Genomic DNA, 9953 nt, shown 5'->3' with positions numbered 1-9953 from the left:
AAATCACCCTATTATATATAATAGGGGAGCCTTGGAGTAACTGGTTAAGTTGCTGCCATGTGACCAGTAGGTCACGGGTTCAAGCCTTGAAAACAGCCTCTGGCAGAAATGCAAGGTAAGGCTGCGTACAATAGACCCTTGTGGTCGGGCCTTTCCCCGGACCCTGCGCATAGCGGGAGCTTTAGTGCACCGGGCTGCCCTTTTTACCCTATTATATATAAGTTAACTTGAAGAGCCAAAGGAATGCCTATCACTTGCTTCTCATAATTAAAACTACCAAAAGGCAAAAACAGGGTTCAAGACACCTCAGTTCCCTCTATCAACATTTCAACATGGCTTCTTGCAACTTGAAATATCAGTTCAGATTGGTTCTGTTCTTCATGTTATGTGTATATGGAAATTCAGATTCAGAAAAGGACAAAGAAGAGTGTACACAATCATTGATTGGTTTGGCAACATGTCTGCCTTATGTTGGAGGTAATGCACCAGCTCCTACACCAGATTGCTGTACTGGATTGAAACAAGTATTGAAAGCCAGCAAGAAGTGTCTTTGTTTGTTAATTAAGGATAGAAATGATCCTGATTTGGGACTTCAACTCAATGTTACACTTGCTTTAACCCTGCCTTCTGTTTGTAAAGCCCCTGCTAATATTTCTGAATGCCCTGGTAAGTACCATCATAGTTTCACTCTTGCTTTTGTCTTATCATTTATTGTATTAGTAAAGGGCGAAGGAAGGTTGTGTACCTTTCTTATTTTTCTCTTGAGGGCTTCAGTATCTGTAATTTGAGAGCTAAGAGGAAAGCCCGTCTCGATGTAACACAAATAATGACTCTCTTTGTTGGGATATGATCAGCAGGTCAATTAGGCAGCTCTTAGGTTTTTCTTTACTCGGTGGAAGACATGCTGAACTCTGTCTCAATCATATTAAATTAAGGTTTCGAAAGAGTTCACGATTTGATCAATAGGGTGTTAATCTTAGGAGGACAATGTGTTTGATTAATATCTCTATTGAATCTGAATATCTAAATATTACTATTTTCCGTCTCAATTTATGTGATAGTGTTTGATTGAGTGAAATTTATTTTGCTTTTTTGAAATTTGTATAAATCATTTCATTAAGAGTAAAATGGAAAGTTTAAAGTTCAATTGTTACTCATAAATAGAGAAATATGTCATTATTTTTGGATCTGACTAAAAAGAAAGTAGTGTCACTATTGAGACAAAGGGACTACCAGTTTTCAAGAAGAACAATCCTTTTCCTTTTTTGTTTCTGAAAAAATGAACAAGTTAATCCTTGACAAATTTAACTTTGTCAATGTTGACAATTGTGATGATATATGCAGCTCTTCTCCACTTGCCTGCAAATTCACCAGATGCTCAAGTATTCTATCAAATTGCTAATAATTCAAGCAGCATTGCTGGCAGTCCACTTGCAAATAGCCCCATTCCTTCTGGTAACTTATACTACTACATTCTTTCATATTTTTTTTAAAAATTCTTTAAGCTTTTTTTTTTCTTTTTATGAACATTACTTGTAGTACAAATTCTTTTATGATGTCAAATGTATAAAGATTAAACTCTTTTTTCTTTTTGTGTTGCAATCTTTTTGCAGTTGGATCTAGTACCACAGGTGCCCCTGCTGGTGCAGCAAGTGCTCCTAAATCTGCAGGTTGTCATATTGGAAACAGATGGTTTGGATTAGAAGCAATTGTTGGAGTAGTTCTTCTATGGTCTTTAACTTCAAATTTCTTCATATGATGAGTCTAAGCTTATTTTTATCATAATTATAATAATTAAGCTATCATTTTGTTGAATGGATGATCCTTGTATTCTTGTTTTACCTGTATCATGTGTGTATTCTCTTGGAAAATATATATCAATGACACAAATTTATACGAAGAAGTACACTAAGATGAAGGTTTGATAATATGAACAAAAAATACAAAATTGTAGGCTTGAAATACGTGCAAAATGTTTTTCTAAAAACGATCCTCTCCTCCACGAGATTGCTATGGAATTATTTGTCAATAATTTTAGTAGATATGACAAGACTATGAATTTATGCACTAAGCAAATAGTGAATATATTCTATTGAAAAGCAAGAACTTGATGTATTTCTTTGGAGAATATTATAAAGAATTTTATTTTTTTGTAAAAAGTTACGTTGGATTTAAATAAAATTGGTGATAACCAAAGAATGAAAAAACACATATTTTCATTTATAAGATATCAACTAAAGAATGAAAAGTCACACTCTTTCATTTAAAAGATATCAACTAAAAAATAAAAAGATACATTCTTTCATTTAAGAAAACTTATATTAATAATTTAATTTAAATAAAATCTAACATATTCCTAATTTCATATTCACTACTTAATATTTTTTTCTTATTGCATGCGCTTAAGTTTGATCCACGACATGGGTGAATCACACAAATAGATCATTTTGCTCTGCTCTGATCCCTTTTAAAAAAAATGCGCCTAAAGTAGTTAGAGCCAGAAATTTTATATAGTGTATCAAAATATATAAAAAAATAATAAAGGAACACACCTAAAAAAAAGTAAGGAAGAGAGTAAACATATAATATTTATACATAATATTAGAATTTTGGCCTAACTAAATAATGTAATTTTCAAGCAAGCATAAGATGGCTCTGTCACAAACTTCACCCGTAACCCATGTTTAGGTTAAATAGCAGTGGCAGACCTAATTTTACACAAGTGGATTCAGTCAAAAGCAGAATTAATCGATAATAGATCAACAGTACCCAACACAGCAAGTGGGATTTAACTAAAAAAATATATATATATTTTTTAACTTTTGGTTCACTACGTCTATGCTACTACAAAATATATGAGCTTGGCTGAACCCAATGACTAAGTTCAAATTTTATATTTCTATTAATAATTCATAAAATGTAACATTTACAAATTATAAATTTAATACTCAATAACTTTAATGGCCGAAATCAGAACCCATAAACTTCAATAAGGTGGTCAATGTGGTTATCATCAATTAAACATCAATGCTAATTAGGGGTACTCCCCCTACAAAGAGATAGAGTGCCTGCAAAAGTGCTTTCAATTTGGCTAAGCTAATTTGTCACATTTATCCTGATTGTTCTTTATATTTATATATATTATTTGGAAAAAAAGCCAAAATTATCTTTCAATTATTTAAAATAGACTAAATATATTCTTTAATTATTTTTGGGCTCAAAACTAGGCCTCCCATATAACTATTGGGTCATTTCTATCCTTCCGTTTGACGAAATAAAATGTGACAATCCATGTATATTAATTTACGCCACATAGGATGTCCACATAAGTATCTCACCCCATCCCATCAATTAAAAGACCCAAACCCACCGCCCATTAAAAGACCCTAAATTTTCGTTCTTTAGGGGTGAGAAGAATTCAGATTCTCTCCCTCAAGGCTTTCGTTATAGCTAGTGTTAAATTTCTATTGCAGAGAATGTTACATTAGATTTACTCCAGCTCTAGTACACATGTCTTTGGATCATTAGATAATTGGTGCTTGCCATTATTTGAATGTGTTATTTCCCTTCTAAAAATTGTGGCATCCTTTGCCAAGATTTTTGGAAAATAATAAATAAGATACTCTTGACAAGGTACATAAGGTGTCAATTATTCCTCTGTGAAGAATTTACATTTTATATGAAGTGTATGAAATTAATGTTGGCGTAAAAGTTATACTACACTCACTAATCCTGTTTACGCCATTTTGAAATGGATTTCAATCTGTTGGGAGATCATTTCTTTTTTTGCCATATCTGTTGATCATTGCAGGGGTTTGCAAATTTAGGGTCTTTTAATGGGTGAGATGGATTTGGATTTTTTAATTGATAGAGTGGAGTGGGTGCTTATGTGGACAGATAGAGTGGGGTGGGGTACTTATGTGGATATTTTATGTGGCGTAAATTAATACACATGAGATGCCATATTTCATTTCGTCAAATAGAAGGGTAGAAGTGACCACTAATTAGACGGGAGAGGTAATTTTGAGCCCAAAAATAATTGAAGAATATATTTAGTCTATTTCAAATAATTGAAGGATATTTTTGATCCTTTTCTGTATATTTTTTTTAACTTTAAAGCAATGTTTGCATGACGTATGGAACTAACAGTATTTGGGAGATTGGAGATCAAGGCAGTGGGCCTCTTTTAAAATCCTTCCCCATCATTTTTCTGTTCCATAAATAATTAAGAAAAATATAACAATTAGAAAATTGTATTCTAGTACAACTGGCTCTGACCATAAAAAACGAAAATTTTGATTTTTTTAAAGTGGGGTATCTATTTCCAAAAAGAATAGAATGGAAAACAACATACTTTCCTTGTTACAGATTTCTTAGTAGCTTTTGTAACATATTTTTGTATTATTTTGTATTCGGATAGCTATTTTCCAAAAAAAAATAGAAGTTTTAATATGACCATTAATATAAATAATATTCATGTAATTTATGCTCTTAGCTAGCGAATACGAGTATTTGTATTCATTAGAAATTAGAATGTATGCTTACATTTTCTCACACAAATATTATAGATATAGTATTTTGATACCAAAACAGCTTTTTCTTTTTTCTTTTTTCAAATGAAGAACAATTTGTTTTAGAATGTGATGGATTTTGTCTTTCAATTTTTAAAATATCTTTATTTATTTATTCATGAAATCATTGAATTTACGCATTAAAGTCTTTGTTTTCTTTTTCCTTTGATTGGTTTCACATTCATGTTGTAGGGAGCCGAGAGGGAATAACTTAAGGAAAAAAATCTAAAATGTCCTCGAACTATTGAAAATGGTATAAAAATGTCCTTCATCCATTTATTTGGCCTAAAATGCCTTTGACATCCACCTTTAGGTTCAAAAATGATCTTTCTTCGACGAAAAAGGGCATGATAGGCATTTTTGTACCATTTTCAATAATTTGAGAGCATTTTAGGCCCTTATCCGTAATTAAAATTCTGTTAAATAAATTTTGATGTATAATTAATTTTAAATAATTAAATTATAACCAATAGATGGCCGCCACGTGTTTAAAAAAATTATTCAAATTATTTAATTAAAATTTTGTTAAATAAATTTTGATTTATTAAGTGCTGATTTAGGTCATACTGATTTGGAGGGATTTTATGTTTTTTCTCTTTATAATATTATGTTTACCTTTTTTATTTTAATTTTCATTATAATAATTCTTTTAAGAACTATTATTAACACAAAAATTGTGTTTCAACTCATTTATCCTTTATAATATATTATTTAATTTTGTAAACACTCTTTCTTTTAAGAAAAAAAATACTTTTAATCATATCATATTATTTTGTCTAATTAATTTTATAAACAAATTATTGTGAAGACAACATCATATGAGACGACAATAATAAAAATAATAATATATTCAAATAATAGAGAACCTTTGGCCGAAGAGAGCAATATCATATGAGAGTTGAATTAATAATGAAGAGGTCACCATCTCGATTACCCACAAAGTGTGGTATTGAAATTTGAGACAGTCAGATATGGTTAATTAATCCCTTTTATTTATTTTCCAATGTCCCAATATCTTCTTGATTGCTCAAGTTTTAAGAAATATACATTTAAAAATGATTCTACTCTATAGAACACTAAAGGGACATATCTTTAGTTTATTAATATGCAGTATGGGACTTTAAAATCTTCACATTTAATTAAAGTTATAACATTCGCTTCTTGTTTGTAATGTTTCTTTGGCTGATGACTTATAGGAAAACTTGAATCAGCAAGAGCAATAATTGAGAAGCACACTGTTTCAATCCTCATAAAGGAGTAATATTTAATGGGAAGGTTGTCACCATACATTAATTTTTAATAATATCTTTGCTTCTGAATGGGGAATTTGTCCATGTCAAAAACATTGATACTCCTTTGTCTGTTTGTCAATAGAAAGAACTTATGCATTTCAAGGTTTGTTAAACCAATTTTAGTGTCCTTTAAGGCATAGACTATATGTTTTTGTGTTGTTATAAAAAAAGGTTGCAGATTTTTTGAGTGAATTTGAGAATCTGAATTCTTGGAGTTTAAATATTCCAACATGACTGGTAGCAATGTGGAAAATCAAGAAGCAAAGCCATTGGGAAGATGGTCTGTTTTAGCATATGGTGTAGGGCATGTGCTTAATGACATAACATCAACCTATTGGTACACTTATCTTTTGCTGTATTTGACCAGTATTGGAATGCCTCCAAAGTAAGCATTTACACACTCTGTTGCAAAACTTGATATGAACATCTTGTTTTAGTTAGTTTAGGCAATAATATAATTCTTTCTTTGTTTTGCTATTCCTTTTTTTTTTTTTGGTTTCCTACCGAGAGAATTTCATTCTGAAGAGTTGATGCTGAGACCTTGGTTAAAGATGGAGTAACTTTTTTACCATTCCATCACCCTGCTTGGTAGTCTTTGTTTTGTTATTCCAATATTTCATTGAAGAAGAAAAGTGAAAACTAAAAGGACTTAATGTCAGTATAAAATAGTTTTGCATAATTCTGCTAATACTTCTTGTGAGTTGCGAAAAAAGATTTCATGAATTTGATACTATTGTGGATTGTGATGTACACGAAAGATTTGTTTCCGAGATGTTTGGAAAGGGAAGTCTAGTGTTTAGAGTATTATTTCATCAGAAGCTGCATGATTTCAGGGCTTACAAAGTCTTGGATCAAGTTAAGAGGCCGTTTGGATTGACTTATAAGTTGTTTTCAGCTTTTTTTGAGTGTTTGTCTGGCCAACTTAAAGTCATTTTGTGCTTAAAATAAGCCTCAATAAATAGTTGGGTTTATTTGGATGAACTTATTTTAAACTGCTTATAAGTTGAAAACAGCTTATAAGTAAAAAAAAAAAGTTGTCTGCAACTACTTTTTTTTTTAAACTTATAAACAGTTTTCAACTTATAATCTGCTTGAAAATAAGTCAATCCAAATAGGCTACTAGACTATTAGTGGCTTTAGTGCACTGGTTTAAATCTCATTATGAGATTGGTTGATCTAACTCTATATTTGGTTCTGCTTCACAGACAAGTTGCTGCACTTGCAATTACAGGGCAGTTCACCGATGCAACGATGACCATAATTGCTGGAGAACTGGTATTTTTCATTATGATCCTTCTTTTTTTCTTTCATTAAAAAAGCATGTAATGTAATATCATGAGAAGTTGTTATATATGTTTCACTTCAAGATTTTGATATGCACGTGAAATTTGCCGATCATGAATTACTTTTGCTTTCTTTTCTTCCCCTCAACAGATAGACAGATTTGGACATTTCAAAATATGGCATGCTGTGGGGACTGTTCTTGTCTCTGCTGCATTTTCTTCGTTTTATTGGGGCGTTTGCATTCCTTGCAAAATTATTGGGATCAATACGCCTCTAATGCAAATGATTGGATATTATATGTTTGATATACTCTTCAGTGGTGGATGGTCTTGTACTCAAGTATCACATATGTAATCATCTGAACTCATCTATTCTCATGTGCAAGTGATTTCCATATCTTCATCAGAACTAGCAAAGTTGTGTTCGTATTTTCTTTACTACAAAATCATTCGATTATTTGGCTAAAATTATAAATGTGTTCTATATTTTCTTTGTTGAAGGGCAATGGTGAATGGCCTTACCCTGGATCAAACAAGCAGAGTGGCATGTGTCAGCTGCCGTAATGCTTTTACAATGGTTGGTACTCTATTGCACCATTCTATGCATAACTCTCTTACATGCATTTCATCTCTATATAGACAAACTAATCTTTTGCCTCTTGTCTTGTTACTGTGAACCAATAATTGGGGAAGGTTGCAAGCCTAATCGTGTATGGATTTGGCTTTTTCATCTTCAATTCATCCGTGAAACAAGTTGAAATCAAGGAGCAGGTACATGAATACCAGGAGTGATCTTCTATATTGCATGAGCACGTGTTTTGCGTTAATGTACTTTACCATTTACGTTTGCAGTACCACTTGTTGGCAACTATCACAGTTCTGATCGGATGCTTCTTTGTAATTATATTTTATCTTGGAACTAAAGAGCCTAGGTTTGTTATCTACTCAGTCCCCTTGTTGATTTGGAAGGGTCGAATTTACTTCATTAATGAGGGAAAAACTACAAGGTTAAATGTATATTTGGATCTGGTTTATGACCATTGGTGCATTAACATCTCTTGTGCAGGGTGAAACAAGTATCTCACAAGAAAATTCCCCGGGGTTCTTCTTGGAAGCGATGGTTGAAGAATGGCCTCTACTATAGAGTAGCTAGCATTTATGTGTTAACTAGAGTTGTAACGAATATATCACAGGTAACTATAATTTTCTGCCAGCTTAAGTTATATGTTATCATCATTCACATATGTAGTAGTTGTCTGTTCTAAGTTTCTGTTTTATCTTTGTTATCTCAGGCTTTTCTTGCTCTCTATGTAATTAGTGATCTACATATGAGCAAATCTTCCAAGGCTTTGGTATGATTTGCTATCGAGTTAAATAAAATTGACAACTCTTATATCTTCCAATTAAATAATGCTAATGGGGCTTAGTTATTATGTAAATAGGTTCCTGCCATCATCTATTTGTGCAGCTTCATTACATCTATCTTGCTCCAGGTTCTCTTTCTCTATGGGGTTGTTATAAAATTTTGTCTTCACTTTTGACCAGTTCTTTGTTTACATATCCTAAGCTATTATTCTGGTTGCATGTAGGAGCTCAAATGGAGCAGCCACAGGTTGAAAGCCATCTTTTCAGTAGGAGGCCTCCTGTGGCTATTTTGTGGTGCAGTAGTACTCTCCCTACCGATTAACATGAACGTTTTTATGTACATCTTGTCCATGGTTATTGGAATTGCCAATGCCTTCATGATGGTATGCTGCAGTTCAATTATTTTGTACCTCAATTTTAACATTGTTGTACTGGTAATCTTGAACATCAAGTTAAACTCATTAAAGAAAGTGTACTCAGGTTCCTAAATTTAGCAACTCAGAGCTGTTCCATTTTGACAATTAAATCGCGATGTTTCTATTTCCTTTGTGGTTAACAGGTGACTTCAGTAGGCATGGAAAGTGAGCTAGTAGATAAAGAAGTTGAGGGATCTGCTTTTGTTTATGGATCATTAGGCTTTGTGGAGAAAGTATTGTGTGGTGTAGTGCTGTACGTTCTAGAGTCTTACGAGAGTAAGCTATCTCTTTCATTCTCTTCAAACGCCTGCATATCGTGAATGAAATTTAAATCTTTGACATGAAAGTGTTAACTCTAATGCAGGTGTAACACCAGCATCGTGTGATCCAGCATATCCTTGTTTCACAGTTACGCGATTTTCATTGGGATTCATTCCGGGAGTTGCTGCATTAGCTGGAGTCATAGTTACATGTTTTACAAAGTTCAGAACTTCACATCCAGAGCCCTTGGCAGAACCTTTGTTGGCATAAGTGATAAGCCAGAAGCTCTATTTCTTTGTGCATCATTGTATACAAGTTTGAGCAATGTTGTAATTGTACACATGTGAAACTGTTATTAGATAAGCAGAATGAGCCATGTATATTTGTCTTTGGGGAATCATAATTTTCAAAATTAAATTTAGTTTTTGTCTTTCACATTTCCCTCTTTTTCATACATTAAGTTGAAGGAAGAGAAGTGAGTTCTCATGAGAAGAAAATGTGTAACCAAGAATCATAGAGAAGACAAACCATAAGGTTGAGATGTGTTAGGGGAGGAAGCACCATAACTAAAGTTTAATATGATAATAAATAATGAAAATAAATTAGACACGAGAATTTTACGTGGAAAACCCCTCAAACGGATAGAGGGAAAAAACCACGGGGTATTAAGATTTTACTATGATAATATGAGAGTAAATTGCTCTCAAATACAAGGAGAAAACAACAATAAACACTTCTCTCTTGTAAAAGGAATAACTCACTAAA

At 32.4% G+C, this 9953-nt stretch overlaps 2 protein-coding genes across 3 annotated transcripts; both read left to right on the top strand.

Annotated features, from left to right (window-relative positions):
* The first annotated feature begins 209 nt into the window (after positions 1-209).
* Positions 210-1838, top strand: LOC129884838 (non-specific lipid transfer protein GPI-anchored 14-like). Its single transcript, XM_055959116.1, has 3 exons — positions 210-666; positions 1345-1455; positions 1614-1838. The coding sequence occupies exons 1-3, from the start codon at positions 333-335 to the stop codon at positions 1757-1759; spliced, it is 591 nt and encodes a 196-aa protein (XP_055815091.1). The 5' UTR covers positions 210-332; the 3' UTR covers positions 1760-1838.
* Positions 1839-5742: 3904 nt separating this feature from the next.
* On the top strand, positions 5743-9735 carry LOC129884837 (uncharacterized). 2 transcript variants are annotated; one of them, XM_055959115.1, is made up of 12 exons: positions 5743-5846; positions 7069-7138; positions 7298-7497; positions 7648-7723; positions 7840-7917; positions 7999-8078; positions 8213-8339; positions 8439-8498; positions 8589-8639; positions 8736-8894; positions 9071-9203; positions 9292-9735. In XM_055959115.1, the coding sequence occupies exons 1-12, from the start codon at positions 5839-5841 to the stop codon at positions 9456-9458; spliced, it is 1209 nt and encodes a 402-aa protein (XP_055815090.1). In that variant the 5' UTR covers positions 5743-5838; the 3' UTR covers positions 9459-9735. The 2 variants fall into 2 exon arrangements, with proteins under 2 accessions (XP_055815090.1, XP_055815089.1); XM_055959114.1 differs by lacking the exon at positions 5743-5846 and adding an exon at positions 5900-6248 and having other exon boundaries at positions 9292-9734.
* Positions 9736-9953: the final 218 nt, after the last annotated feature.

Source organism: Solanum dulcamara, chromosome 4 (assembly GCF_947179165.1).
Source record: "Solanum dulcamara chromosome 4, daSolDulc1.2, whole genome shotgun sequence".
In the NCBI taxonomy this organism is placed as follows: Eukaryota; Viridiplantae; Streptophyta; class Magnoliopsida; order Solanales; family Solanaceae; genus Solanum; species Solanum dulcamara.
Note: the sequence above shows the minus strand (reverse complement) of the source record. Positions and strands in the feature narration are given on the sequence as shown.

Coding starts and splice junctions, on each gene's coding strand:
- LOC129884838 (XM_055959116.1), top strand. CDS start 333: ATGGCTTCTTGCAACTTGAAATATCAGTTCAGATTGGTTCTGTTCTTC. Junction 667..1,344: donor TAATATTTCTGAATGCCCTG/GTAAGTACCATC, acceptor TGATATATGCAG/CTCTTCTCCACTTGCCTGCA. Junction 1,456..1,613: donor AAATAGCCCCATTCCTTCTG/GTAACTTATACT, acceptor ATCTTTTTGCAG/TTGGATCTAGTACCACAGGT.
- LOC129884837 (XM_055959114.1), top strand. CDS start 6,094: ATGACTGGTAGCAATGTGGAAAATCAAGAAGCAAAGCCATTGGGAAGA. Junction 7,139..7,297: donor CCATAATTGCTGGAGAACTG/GTATTTTTCATT, acceptor TCCCCTCAACAG/ATAGACAGATTTGGACATTT. Junction 7,918..7,998: donor AAGTTGAAATCAAGGAGCAG/GTACATGAATAC, acceptor TTACGTTTGCAG/TACCACTTGTTGGCAACTAT.